General features: G+C 40.8%; 2 protein-coding genes across 7 annotated transcripts in view; both read right to left on the reverse strand.

The window, feature by feature from the left end:
* MED6 (mediator complex subunit 6) overlaps positions 1-11,754 on the reverse strand; it is a 30,683-nt gene extending 18,929 nt beyond the window's left edge. For 3 of the 4 annotated variants that reach the window (XM_051791595.1, XM_051791594.1, XM_051791593.1), the window contains exons 1-6: positions 11,678-11,754; positions 5,255-5,414; positions 4,153-4,244; positions 1,845-1,927; positions 1,034-1,142; positions 535-650 (exon numbers count right to left, since the gene is read on the reverse strand). In XM_051791595.1, coding sequence (XP_051647555.1) covers positions 535-650; positions 1,034-1,142; positions 1,845-1,927; positions 4,153-4,244; positions 5,255-5,414; positions 11,678-11,699 — 582 coding nt within the window. In that variant the 5' untranslated portion in view covers positions 11,700-11,754. Of the gene's footprint in view, positions 1-534; positions 651-1,033; positions 1,143-1,844; positions 1,928-4,152; positions 4,245-5,254; positions 5,415-11,447; positions 11,613-11,677 lie in introns of those variants that run through there. The other variant, XM_051791596.1, reaches the window with a different exon arrangement.
* A 369-nt stretch (positions 11,755-12,123) lies between these two features.
* Positions 12,124-15,070, reverse strand: part of MAP3K9 (mitogen-activated protein kinase kinase kinase 9) — a 131,012-nt gene continuing 128,065 nt past the window's right edge. For 2 of the 3 annotated variants that reach the window (XM_051791530.1, XM_051791527.1), the window contains one exon: positions 12,124-12,413. In XM_051791530.1, coding sequence (XP_051647490.1) covers positions 12,351-12,413 — 63 coding nt within the window. In that variant the 3' untranslated portion in view covers positions 12,124-12,350. The remainder of the gene's footprint in view (positions 12,414-15,070) is intronic. The other variant, XM_051791528.1, reaches the window with a different exon arrangement.

Below are 15,070 nucleotides of genomic sequence, written 5' to 3' on the forward strand. Positions count from 1 at the left end.
AAATATGCAGTTAGTTGGTCTTTACCACATCTGAGGAGCAAATGATTTTGTGAGATGCTGTAAACATAATTTCCTTTGCTCCTAAGCAGACCACCTGGTGGAACAAATGGTTAGCAAAGACAATCAGAGGTAATCACAACAACTTTCACAGAATGCCAAGAATTCCACACTAATGAGTCTTCAGAACAATGGAGCAACTAAAACAAAATATTGTGGTGACTTGATTGAGCTCACAAAGCACGAAAATGGAAGCAGCAGAAAAACCTGATAGCTGAGACCCTCTGTTATTAGATAAGGAGTTTGTATAATAAAATTCACCCTCATAGTTTGGCCTAAGTCTTAATGACTCCTGCAATTCCAAAGGGGAATCCTACACTTCAATCAGAGCCTTCCATTTTAAATTTATTATCTAATCCATGTTACCATTGCAGAAATACACAAAATTCCTATTAGGTTTCAACTATTCAAGTACTTATGACTGTCTTTTAATTTCTAAGTAAGTCACAGTAATACTGTGGCTTTTAAGTGTCATACCTGAACAAACCTGGGTGGAAACTTCTGTCTTAGGTCTAAAAGCAAAGCATCTACCCGTTGCCTTTGGAAAATGGAACTTGGTTCTTCTTTCTTCTTGGCTTTTGGTTTAGCTTTCTCTGCAAGTCACAGAAACATTAGAGAAAGAGGTATTAAAAATTCTTTTAGCAGCTCTTTGTTGTACAAGTTGGTATTTGACTCTCCTCTAACCTTACCACTTGACAAACTTGTTTGACTTATGAAAATGTACACTGGCCTCCAGCGGGTTGAACAGTTGCCCACTTTGTTGACACTCAGCTCACCATTTTCATGTCCCACCTATGCCTCAATGTTCATCCCCACCAGCACAGAAGAACAAGATTCGTTCCCTCACACAGGGAGCTCTAAACTTACCCTTTAGACACTTCACCTCACCTCTACACCATCACTATGCATCGCCTCAAGCTTTTCCCTACATTACCTTTCCTCTTCCAAAGTATGCAGGAGGAACTAGGAATCATACCTCTTTCTTCTTGATCTTTAAAATGCCACCAGTAGCCCTTGGATGGGTGATAGCGACAGTAAGACATAGCTTCTTCAAAAGCAGACTGAATTCCATGCACTGCAGTGAGCTTTCAGGACAGGAACACATGGCAGTGTTAGAATTTAAGGAGAAAATACAATATAAATTTTTGAAAGCAGAGTTTTTAAAATTAGCGTTCTATATTAATTTTTATTCTGGGAAGGGAACTTGGGACATCTAGATTTGGACCAAGAATATAATTTAACTGGTGCTCACAAGGCATTTTCTGAAATGCTCTTCTAAACTGGCAGAGAAAAACTTGCAAAAGCAGTAGTTTATGAGACAGAAGGAATCAAAACAAACCCAAGTACGCAATTTAAAAAGAAGTACCATCACATCAGCTTAAAAATGTAAGCCTCATTTAAAAATATATATTACATTAGATTAACATCAACATTTACATTTCAAAGTAAGCTTCACTGAATATGTATTTAGTTACTATTTCATATGTATTTGTCAAGTAATTTTTCTTTTAATTATTCAAACCTGATGCTGTTTTAGCAATTGTGTAGCTTCAGTTATTCTGATCCTTCATCCTTAAGCAATGTATCTCACTTTTTGGGCAATACTGCACTGTCACAGGATCTTTCATTTTCATGTGGGATGCACACAATATTAACCAGGGGGGTTTGGTTTTAAGTTATTGCACTGTTACCACACAAAAGTGAAGGAGAGATTTAAACAGTCTGGAAAAAAAACAAAAGTAAAAACAAACACAAACCAGTACACATCAAATGCACAGAACACTTACAACTCTGGAGTTAATGACAGACCCTAAGTCAGGTGCTTGATAAATTACTCCAGCAATAATATAGTAGTCGGCCAATGGAATAACTGTGGGGAGAAAAAAAAAGGGCAAGATCGATTTAAATCTCTAGTTTAAGACTGTGTATTTATTGCTGATTTTCAGTAGTAACAGCAGAAATTGCAATATTTATCTTATCACAAAATTTTCTCTTCTTAACCTTTTCCTTCAAGGCACTTTATTTGCAGCTTGGCCATAGACTGTTAAGAAGAAAAAAATCCCCCAAAGTCTGTTTAACAAATAGAAGAGAATCAACTTTAAGACTTCAAACAAATGACTGGCCTCACAAGAGTTGGAGTTTTCAGAGCCACACCAATAGAGTCAAGTGAACTGCACGGGAAGTAATTCCACTTGCCTTGGCTACCAGCATAAACCCACAACACTGTAAGATCTCATTCTTCTGGACTCAGCTTTCTCCAACTCATACAATCCTCTCAGCTAGACTTCCCAGATCAAATGGTGTTAAGCACACACAGACCATGCCTTTCTAAATTAATAACATTTTGCCAAAAAAAGACTACCTTCCAAAGGTATTTGCTAAATCAGATTTGGAACCTCTACTAACCAATCCAAAATTCTTGTTCATGAGAGATGCAGTGCAGAGAAACATCACAACTGCCTCCGTAAAAATCTGCCAAACATTCTTCAACTGAGCAACAATCACAATGCTATCGGCTTTGCATTCCTAAGGACTTTACCTGTGCACACCTTTGTTGCAGTTCCTCCATCTGTATTAACAATTCATCCAGTACTTGCATTTTATGAAGCTTGGACACCTGCCTAAATTAACAGTCCAAGACAGCTGGGTGCATAGTTCAGCCAGTACCCACTTATCCTCAAAAGAAAAAAAGATTCTCAGCACTTCCTTACAAGTGGAGCAAGATACAGAACAGCAGCTTTACTGTCTCAGAGCTCTGTACCAGAGCAGCCTACTTTCTTAGACAGGTTACTCTCCCTAATCATTGGATCTAAAGATCTTTCTAAAATCACTTCAAATAGGCAAAAACTTGTCTTAAAGAATTTAAAATATAAATACATGTTTTTTAAAAACACACGGAAGTCATAAGACAGGTCTGCACCAGTTGTATTTGAGTACCCTACACTAGCTGTGAACTCATTAAATTTTAGTTTTCCCTCCCTATTCCCATGTCTCAAATACACTAATATTTGTGCCATTACAAAATGAAACACATGGGTAACATCTGAGCTAGGGAACTGTGTGACTCAATCAAGGTACCCAGCACAAACTGTACAGTCACAGTGAGAAAAAGATGTTACCAAACAAGTCCCAGCTAAGTTCCACCAAACATACATTTGCCTTACGGCACAAGTTTGAACACATATATTGTGGAAATCCAATTTTGATCTAAAAGGTGTCAAAACCAGAAATTAAGGGCTGCATGATATTTCCATACTCACCTTCTGGAAGCTAGATTCAAAACCTTTAATAAGGAAATAACTCAAATCTACCAAAGAATCAATCATGTATGTTCTTTTTCAATATGGAACTGCAATATAAAGAGGTCATTACCTAATATAAGCAAATAAGCAGCATTGCAAGACAAGGTAAAGTCCCATACCAGACCAAAATGCATATGCAGAGTTTAAATCCCTAAAAAAAAAGTTAAAAAATAACTTGCACTAACTTTGCCTTTCCTTTCTATAAAGCTTACTCTGAAATAACCTAAATTATTTTATATAAGCATGCAGTAAACAGAGAAGATAGTCCAATAGCTACTGAAATGTGACTACTTATCTGATTAATCACACACACACACAAACAAATTCGAGGTTAAAAAGGAATAATTATGCCAGTTACATGCAGACAGGGGAAAAAAAAGCTAAGGTATTGCATTAAAATCTTGAAAAGGTCATCAGTGACCCTGTAAGGAGTGGTGCTGTTGTCACAAGATTCCATCACGATAAGAAATCAACACTCTTGCATAGCCTAACAGATAAATGTGACATGGAATGAATGCTATTACCAATCTCCCGTGGCAAAATGTACCACGGGGCAGCACTTTCTCATTTGCTCTTCCCATGTCACCACAAGATGGCAGTCCCTGCTGCCGGCACTCCGCAGGGCACTGCTGGAGAAGTACGCCTGCCCCATCACAGAGCCTCAGGCCCTTCCAGTTAGATTTAAGGTAAAGACAGAAAAGGGGAAACAGAAGTGCTTAGATGCAGATTAGGAACTGATAAAACGACTAACTGATCAGACTTCTCAACAGCGGGAAGAACTGAGTGACCATACCTTGCGTTGGAGATTGCCTTTGCTGCTTTCGGATAATGAAGAGAATGGGCTCTTGAGCGTGGAGAAGGATGTACTCCACTCCAACCATCTGGCTGAAAAAGATGCAACCAGAATAAGTATCTTCCTCAAAGTAAAATCTGTAGGTTGTGAAGAGCAACCAAGGGGCCCAGCAGTAAACCGATGAAGTTCTGATGCTTTGGAAGCTCTTCTATATAATGTGCAGTAAATAAAGGCATAAGATTTCCTGAGTTAGCTATCAAGCCCTAAGTGCATGTACAAAAGGAGTTATAACAACCTGACACAACATCTAAGTGGAACATATTAGCAACAAATAAATGGCAAGAAAGATAACAATCTATCATCATCGAGATTTCATTTAAACACAGCAACTAAGAATCCATGTATGATGTGACCATCTGCATGGCTGGTGTAAAAGCCTCTCTGCAACCACAACCAAGCACAAGGGACTTTACCAATGAACTTTTAGCTCTGCTTGCACACTCCCTATCATATTATGGAGTCTTTAAATAGTTCTCAATCTTGTGCTCAGCGTAACAGATGGGGAACTGCAAAGAAAGTTAACTTGCATGTCCTGCAATCTCATTACACAACCAGATGTGATCAGTTTATTTACAACACTCACTGTTCTTATTATCCATACTAAAAAGCCAGCTATTCGGAGGAATTATGTACTGATTATGGCACATGGCCAGCAGGATATGGAAACACAAACTATTCATGAACTCAAAGTATCCCCTAACATAAACCCTATTCACCATAGAAAAATATTTAACTACATTACCATTACTCAGGTTCTGTTGAGCTGGAAGGATGAGAGAAGGCAGCTTTTCTATTTCAGAGAAATATCTAAAAGGTGATTTACTGGAATCTCAAAAGATACACAGAATACTTCATGCTTAACACCTCCTTGAAATAGCAGAAGACATCCAAATACAAAAAAAGCTGGATTCCCTGGCTACTGGTGGGACTAAAAAGTACAGAACAGAAGGAGGTTTCCAGTATCCTTTCATTCAACCATCAAAGTCTTTGGATGGAGGGACAAGGGACACTGCACAGGAAGCAGTTGCAAATTACAACTTACTTCAAATGGTCCAAGGTCATCCGCTGCATTTTGACGACTTCATTGTTACATGTTCGGTCATAGAAGGGGTTACTTCTCTCTGAGAAATAGTCCAACACACTCCCATTGTTTAATATTGGAATCCAGGAGCTGTCAACCCAGGAAATTCCTAGGAGGTTGTCTGGGAAGATAAATCTACACTGAGTACTAAAGCAGCCAGAAACATGCAAATCCATCCAAGAGTAAATTGCCACCAGTTAATGACTACAGCAGAGAAAGGAGATGGAACGCAGCCTCACACAAACCAGTTATAAGTGTTTCACAGAGTTCAAATAATAACTGATAACCTTTAACCTGCTGCAGTTCTCTTGGAGGTACACAAAAGAAACAGTCTCTTTTTATGACTGCACTTTTCTTTCCTTGACCACTAGACACCTTTGTGTCTCAAGAACGTGAGCAGGGTCTGTGTGCACATGTATGTGCTCTGTGCTGCTGGGACTTAATTGGCTCTGACACTGCATATAATACTATCATACTACATCAACTCAGCAGTATTATGGACAAGTTTACTTTCCAAACACAGCATTAGCTGAGTAGAAAGCCAATACAAAGCATGGTTCCTTTTGAAAACTAAGTCTGGTAAGTAAGTTGAATTTACTAAACTAAGTCGGAATCAGTTATGGAGGTGAGGGTGGAGTGGAAATGATACAGTCCACACTAAATATGAACCTGATCATGTTTAAAACAATTTATTTTTTACAAAAATAGTTTCCAAGCTGTAAACTATGATACTGAAAAACAGGTAGAACTCTACAGATCAAACCAAGAGTTTTCTATTGCTAAAGCCAATGTGTAAACTACTGAGTGAAACAAAATAGTGCTACTAGTAACATTTCTCATATGTTCTGTTACAAAAAAAATATATCATCATGATGTTTCAAAGATTGTTATTATACAAAAAAAGAAAACTGACCCCAAAAAACAACAGCAGATACAAAGATGCTATCTTTAGGTAGATGTTTCCCAATAGTCTCGAACAAGAGATTCTGTTCCTGGCTATATAATTAATCTGCCAATTTGCCTGCAGAAAATTATTTATTCCACAACTCAGTAGGTATTACAGAAATCAAAATACAGAACATTAACAATTATATAAAAAGCAAGCTTTTTAAATGAAACATATTCAATAACCTACAAGTCATTACATGCCAGCTAAATTCCTACAGATTTAGGGAAATTTGCATTAACGTCCCTGAATTTTATTATCACACTGCAGCAAAAGCATATTCCTCAAGCAGACAAAAAAAAAAACAGTGTAACAATCAGTTTCATTGTCAACAAATCTGCTAACACTGGAGATCCATGAGGCACCTTAAAAAACGCATTCAAACTCATCCATTTTAAATCGCAGAAGCAGCAAATAGAATTTCCAAGACACAAAAAAGCAGGAAAAGACATGTATTGTTTAGATTTAAAAAAATGTAAGTGATGAGATGTCACTGAAGACTGACTGAAGAACTGAAATTCCCTCTGCACAGGAACCACTCCCTAAAGCTCACACATTATATACTTACCCAGAACTCCCACTTTTATCATTCCGCTAAGAATATTTTACTTCTGTGCAATTCTGTGACAACTCAGCATGCTCAAGGATGACTGGATCAGTCCCAAAAATGTCAGTTCATACACTATTAGCAGCTTCTCTGAGGAACAGTTAATTAAGTAACACTACCTGCTCAGCTAATTACGACAAATGCAGCATAAATAGCTACACATAAACCTTGTTAATCTTAGAATTGCCAGCCTAACTCTTTTTGGGCGGGGGAGCAGGAGGTCTAGAGGCATTCATGTTATTTCACACACACTATTCTCTCTCCTCACTATAAAAATGGAAATCTCAGTAACACAGCACTAAGATCCATTATTAAGCACTTAAGTCATGGTAACGCTGATTATTCCAAATGCCTTTCAAAGCCAAAAAAGCTTTCCTTTCAAAAAAACACACAAAATATGAAGTGCTTGCATTATTATCATAATAAATTCTCACAGTATATTTCAAATACAAACTTTTCTTGTTTGTATGCTTAATAAGAACTGCATTTCTCTGGGGAATGTCAGGCAAGCTTTAGATCTATATATATATATAGCTATAATGCTGTATACAGACTGATAAATGTATCATAAAATGGAATATAAAGTTGGACTCTAAGGCTCAATTATCCATAGATGCTTAGTGCCAGTATTTACAACTGCCTTTATAACTAGCAAGATTGTTCTCTTAAACTATTGTTGGAAAAAGGGAGGAAGAATAAAACCAATCTCGAACTTGACATGCCTGTTATACTGAAAGGAGTACTGTTTATTTTGGGTATGAGAAAGAAAGGATGGTGTTCCTGCTTCCCTGTTCATTTCAAAAATAGGACATCTTGTTCAAAGCATTTCTTGTGGAATTTGCATCACAGATGCAAAAGTAAAGTGCTTGTGACAATACTGCCAATCTGTCATGAATTTCAAGACAATTTGGGAGACAAGCCAGCAAACCATAGCAAAAAAGAAGAGTAATTCACACAACGGCTTGTTCCTGGCCTTGACGGCTGGATAGCCCAACGCTAGGCTTTGATAAACTAAGAGAACAGTAAAATAGCCTGATAGGGTATTGGGTTTGCATGACCAGGTTTTAGTAGTGGGGCTGCTACAGGGGTGGCTTCTGTGAGAAGCTGCCAGAAGCTTCTCCTATGTCTCACAGAGCCAATGCCAGTTGGCTCAAAGACAGACCTGTCACTGGTCAAGGCCAAGCCCATCAGCAATGTCAGTTCCACCTCTGCAATAATGTATTTAAGAAAAGGGAAAAAAGCTGCACAACAGCAATTTCAGCTGGAGAAAGGAGAGAGAAACAACTCTGCAGTCAGTGAAGAAAGAGGAGCAAGAGGTGCTCCAGGCACCAGAGCAGAGATTCCCCTGCAGCCCATGGTGCAGACAATGGTGAAGCAGGCTGTTCCCATGGAGCACCACAGCGGAGCAGAGATCCACCCGCAGCCACTAGAGGATCCCCCACCAGAGCAGGTAGATGCCCAAAAGAGGCTGCAACCCCATGGGAAGCCATCACTGGAGCAGGCTCCTGGCAGGACCTGTGGTGCCATGGAGAGAGGAGCCCAAGACTGGAGCAGGTTTGCTGGCAGGACTTATGACCCTGTGGAGGACCCACACTGGAGCACCTCGTTCACATTTCTCCCAATGCCAAGTGCAATACAAGCCATGCCAAGCAGCCCCATGAGTTGCCAGGCCCTGCAGAGCTGGCAGATCCTGTCCACCTCCCAAAGCTGGCCCAGAGGACAGGGCGGGTCAGAGGCCATGCTCTCTGTGACAATGGACAGTTGCTTCAGTCCCTTGGGGGGTGATGTCCATCCTGACCCAGCCCTGGGGGCTGCAAAGGTCTTGGTCATTTTGGAAAAGTGAGGGATCACCCGTGTAACCAAGCTACTCATCCTGCATAGGAGGTACTTAAAAACTGTAAGCAGGTTGGTTTAAGTGCAGAATATTAATCTGCATTATTAATTCCACCAATTTAAGAGACCAAGATGGATTAAACAAAATTCATTGCTGACCTGTATTTTAGATCACACATGGTCCAATTTCAAAAATTTGTGGAGATAAAATTTTCTCAGCCTCTTTGATTGCCAAAAATACGGTTGGTTTTAGTGTCAGCAATATCTACTTTGGGCCCAGCATAATGTGGGAATATCATTTAAATTCAAAGGCATAAGCTAAAATTATACCAACAATTCCACTTTTCAGAGGTGCAAAATTTTGGATTTTTCACTGTTGGTTTTGATGTATGATGCACAGAAAACTGGGATGCCTTTTTATAGGTAGATCCATTGATCATCCAGCATTCTACTTTAATTCCTAACCCTTCTTCTTGAATTCAGGGAATATTAATATCAGCTTCAGCCTTACCTGACCCCATTCATTTTTCAAATATATAACCAAAGTGGCTAGGCTTGAGTCTGTTTTACTGGAACATACCACCTTTTGTAAACTGTTTCACTGACTGATAATCCTAACTGGGGAGTTATGAAGGCTATATGGAATACCTTTTAACTGTGACAGAAAAAAGAACTGTATTAAAGATGGTGAAAGGAGAGCAACAGGCAGGGGGGCTGGGCTCTGAAAGGGCTCCCACCTTTGGCCTGAAGCAATGTGCTCTTTGTAGGCAGGAAGGGTCAACTAGAGGATGCAAATGTTATGACGCCAGAGAATTTCTGACAATGAGGGAAGGGGATGGGGGAAAATACCAGGGCATCCCCAGCAGGTCTCCTAGTTCCAGTACAAGCAGGGAATGAAACAATAGATTTCTGATTGACAGCAGAGCCACATAATCAGTAATAACTAGCTGCAAGGGCCTGCTAAGTAAAGTTATGATACTGATTATTGGAGCAATGGGAAAAAGAGCTTTACTGCCATTCTTGACACTCATGGAGTGTCCAGTTGGACTAAACTGACTCACAAGTTTCTATATCCAGAATGTCTTCTTCCACTGTTGTTGAGCTAAATGGACAAATAACTTTTTTGGAGAACTCTGTACAGCTATACATCTCATAGGAAAAGGCATAGAAAGCTCAAATCTATTTACCAGGAACCAGACTTGAGAGGAACCCGAACACGTCACCCTGGATGCAGTACCCTGGCTGCTTAGAGACTGTCAATCTGAATTTAACACCAATAAAGAAGCCTCGTTCTAAGGAGGATAGGCTGGTACAGGGTTTAAGAGCAATAAATCAAATACCTCAACTCTGTGTGTGGATGGGCTTCTTGCACAATGGGTGAAAGAACCTGTTTTGTGACAACAACAGTGGAGAAGTTCATGGAGGACAGTCCTCCATGGGAGGGATGCCACAACGGAGCAGGGCAAGAGTGTGAGGAGTCCTCCCACTGAGGAGGATGGAGCAGCAGTGACAGCATGTCTGAACTGATCACAACCCCATTCCCTGTCCCTCTTTGCTGCTCAGGGGAGAGGAGGTAGAGAATTTGAGAGTAAAGTTAAGCCCAGGAAGAAAGGAGGGTAGAGGGGAGATTTTGTTTTGTTTCTCATTATCCTCCTCTGATTTGATTTAATTAATCTGATTCAATTAATTTTCCCACATTGAGTCAGGTATGCCCATGACAGTAACTCGTGACAGGTGATCTCTCCCTGTCCTGCTCTCGACCCACAAGCCTTTCATTTTATTTTCTCTCCCCTGTCCTGTTGAGGACAAGAGTGATAGAGTGGCTTTGGTGGGCACCTGCCATCCAGCGAGGGTTAACCCACAGCAGACAGCTTAAAAACATAAGTATGCCTCAAAATCTACTTAATATATTAAATCATGTCAGATAAAAGACTCTGAGGGAGCTTAAATGATCTGGATTAAGACAGAAGGTCCTCACACCAGCTAATAACTTAACACAATGCTCCTCCATTAAATGTCCAAATAATTCCTTCCTGTAATCTCAAATAAGGTAGTCAGAAAAACACAGAGGACTACACATATCATTAAGAATTTAAAGAAAAAAGGAGAAAACCTCTGTGGCATTACCAAAATTGACTCCTCACAAGCTTTCCCTAAATATCTGCTCTTGATCACTGAGACTCCACCACAAAGGCTTCTGATGTGATTCCAATAAGTCACCCTTATAAAGAAAAATAATTTCCTTTCTCTTGCCTTCTCAACCCTCAATTCCTCTCTGAAAGTTCAAATTCTTCACAGTAATGTAACTTATATTTTGATTACAACATAAACCTTCTTTAATACTTTATTCAAATATCACCCCTTCTTCAAAACATTATCTCTTTTTTCCTTGTAACCCTCAATTCTCGCACAAATGTTTCTCGTTCTCAGTTACTTCAGCTTGCTTTCTGGCCTTCCTAACATCTGGCCTCCCTCATAACATCCCCCTAAAATGCTTTTAAGATTAGCAGCCTCACTCCCTCCTCTGGTCTCATGCAAGTCCCACACACACGCCCGCGTTTCCTACTTCCCTCCACACTTCAGAGCTGAAACTCTCTTTTTTTAGCTATTCCCTTATGTCACCATCTCACCCCAGGACCTGCTTATCCCACCTGTAAAGGCAGAGCCTACCAAAGGGAGGTTTGCTTTGCCCAGGTGACCCTCAGCACACCCTCCTAGCCCGCTGCATATCCCGGAAAACTGTTTTTTCGGGCAGCTTTTCATCTCACCGCACGGATGCATTAGCAACGCTACTTGTGCACAGTTTCCAAGGACCGCCGCACCATCACACCGAGCCCTTCCTCAAGCCGCCCCGCCGCGCTCTGCCCCGCGGAGGGCCCCGGCTGTGCCCGCGGAGGGCGCTCCCCGCCCGCGGGCGGAGGTGGGCGCGGGGCGGCGGGCAGGGCCCCCCGAGCCGCGGGGAGCGAGCCCCGAGCGCCCGCCCCCGGCCCGGGCCTACCTCGGATGTCCACAGCAGCCATGGCCGCGCCGCGCACTTCCTCACCGGGGCGGGGCGACCGCAGGAAGCGGCTTTGAAGCGGCTTTGAAGCGGGGAGGCGGCCCCGGCGGGACAGGGGGGTGTGGTGGAGAAGGTTCCTGATCCCGGGGCCGAGTTGCTGGACAGGGAAGCACCCGCTCGAAGAGCAGTCGTTTTCACCTGATCTTGACTCTCTGGTTGTTGCCGGAGTCACTTTCGGAGTAAAAGAGATGCGGGCTGCGGGTTTGCTGCTCGGCATCACAGTCATCCTGGTTGAATTGGCTGGGGTATCTCTGATTTAGTTTGCCATATGGGAATAATGTGGGATGTTTGAGATCACACTATCAGAATACTGCATGGTTCCTGCCCTGAGGTTTGGTCCTTGGCATTTTGGCTCTTAAGTGATACCATTGGTCATTTACAGGGTGAAGAACAACATTCAGTGAGTGGAAGAATATACATGCACTAAAGATTAACGAGCTTTTTATTTAGATTGACAACTACAGTCTATCAATCTGCTGTACACAGCGTCCAATACCCTTGTGTCATGCTAGCATAGCTCCAGGCACTCATCTTGCCCGAGCCTTTGCAGAGGCTGCCGAGATCAGCCCTTCCTTCGCTGGCAGCAGCAGGGTCTGAGTGAGTCTGGAGGTTATCAGCTCGCTAATGGCACGTAATGATAATTAGTGATGGAATTTCTTCCCCTTCTGTTAGAGATCTGTGTGAATAAAGTACACAAGTACTTTAGTGTGTATAAAGTACAGGAAAGGGATATTATTATTGTATGAGAGCAATCAAAAAGTTAGACCAAACCAGAGCTGATGCTGCTTATTTGCTCTTTATTCAGTCCTTTCATACCAGTGCATTAGCAGACAAACATTATGTTGCAAACCCATATATTCCTCCCCCCGGCTCTCCACCCCCAAGGTTTCCAGTCTCATTCAATATGTTAGAGTCACTATCTGACTTGCGAATATTCTGGGCTTATTTTCTGTGAAGGAGAGCTGCCTGAAGAACACTTGTTTATGTGTTTCAGGTGATGAAAGATGTGAAGGTACCAAGTGAAGGTTACAGAAAGTGAGAAGATCAGGCACGATAATGCTGCTTTGGAAAACTGGACTTTAGTCATGCCAGTGATATAGTCATTGCATTACATTAATGAAGTTTTTTTCAACCTAACGTGGTGTATAGATGCGCTGAGCCTTTGTTGCAAATACAGTAATGGTCATGCTTTGTCTGTTCTATAAGTCTCTGCACACTGAGAAGTCAAGTTCTCTGAAATCTCTCACACTTTAATCACCCAAAATAAGATTTTTGTAATCTTAGTACCTCAAGGCTGTATCTCTAAAAGGGAGGTGATGACATGCTCCTTAGCTCTGAGTGGTTCATGAAAATAAATTTAATAATGTCTGCAAAAATATGAGGCTGGGGTGGTAAGTATCCTGAGAAAAATGATCTTCTCTTCAAAAAATGATTTGCTTATTGTGCAAAAAATAAGTAAAAAAGATTGAACAGTGGAAAAAAAACTACTGAACAGAAGAGCACTTTTCAATTGTAGCACTGAATTCAGAAGAAAGCTATGAAAACACAGCACTTGGTAGTCTTTAATGGCACAAATACAGTAAAAATTGAATCTAACCTTAATTTTTCAATTTTACGATTCCTGAGTGCTCATTTTCATTACCGAGATAATATTCTGTGCAATATACTTTTCCATGGGGTAATTCACATGCATGTACACTGCGTATCCCCATGCACTAGGTAGCTGCTACTTGTCAGCAGTTTGAACCTTTGCCAGACACATCTCTCTGGTGTTATCCTCACCAGAGCGTTTCCAAATAATACTATGATAGGTTGCCATTCTAAACCAAATACTTTAATATCCCTGTCATGAACAATCCTCCTGAAGGGCAAAAATGCCAACCGACATAACAGCCACCCTTCTGGAGAATCTCTGACGCCCTGTCTCATTCTATTTTTGTGCAAACCATTTCTCTTCAGTAGCAAATAGGAACTCAACCTCTATTTTAATTATTCATATTGTCCATCTTTCCTGCTGACTCTGCACCTCTCCAGAGCAAGTATGTCTTTGGATGAGTGAGGGGATGAAAAGTAAAGATTTCTGGATGGGAAATAATGGGGTTTGATGGCTTACGATAAATTTTCAATTACATGGTGAGACTAGCCAAAGCACTGCTGGAAAGAACTGTTCATCTGGTAACATTTTCACCTTCTGCTATAGCATAAAAGGCTAGGGCTTTTTCACTCGACTCCCTCTAAAGGGAGAGTCCTAATGAGCATTGCGGTTCTGTCCTTCTCAGCAGGAGGTGTGGATTACAGATGGAGAGCTAATGAAAGCTATCAGATAAAATGAGAAATTTATGCACACTGCTTTTGATGTCAAAGAAAGGCACCTTAAGCAATGAATACTTAGACATATTCATTCCATTTGTGTACTTATGAATTCATAAAATACTTGGATAAAAACTGACACCTTTTCATGGCTCGGTATTTGGATGTCATTTAGCATCACCCTCCCCCAGTGGAATTATTCTGTGTATTTCTCTGGTCAGAGATAATGAGGAATCTCATTCTACTGTGCCCCCCTCTACACATATATATATATATAACAGAAGAGACTGTCTGTAATTTACAATGTTCGTTATCTCCAGTGGATGCAGGATTGGTAATCCTATGTGCTCCAAACCACATTATGGGCATAGCTGGAAGACTACCAAGGAGTCCCTTTATAGTCTCAAATAAACACAGCTAAATTGAGAAGGCTACATCTAAAAAGGGACGGAAAACCATCTCTGTGCACATCTCTAGCAGTCTGCAGGGACTGAACAATAATTTAGCTATATGCCATCAAGTGAAAAGTATTGTGTATGTATCCTTATCATTATACTCTGGGCAGTTTCCAAAACATATTAGAGGCTGCTGAAAAAGATCATCACAGCACTTTGGATTCTGCCAACCTGCATTTGAACTCACAGATTAGTAGTAAGAAGCTCCAAGTCCCATTCTGTGTTCTACTACATCTAGTTCTGCAGTGAAGCACAAGGGAAATTTAAATTCCTATGCTAATAAAAAATTGCTGGGCTTGAATTAGTTATGAAATGAGCAATTTGCTACTGGTTTTTTTTATAGTAAATAGAAATGGGAAAATATTCTTTTAAATCCTTATCCTGTAAGGAAGGACATAAAAAAATAAACAAACCAGTGACAGAAACTTATGGGCGAATGCTGAAATCACAAAATTGGAAGGGAGGGAAAGGGAATGTTTGAGTGGGCTACCATGAGTTCATCCCCCGCATTTTGTTTTAACATTTTTACTGGTGAAGTTTCTTTCTTTCCACCCAGAAAACAATCACG

The sequence above is a fragment of the Manacus candei genome, unplaced genomic scaffold (genome assembly GCF_025592945.1).
Source record: "Manacus candei isolate 608988 ecotype Guabito, Panama unplaced genomic scaffold, ASM2559294v1 h1tg000033l, whole genome shotgun sequence".
Lineage (NCBI taxonomy): Eukaryota > Metazoa > Chordata > Aves > Passeriformes > Pipridae > Manacus > Manacus candei.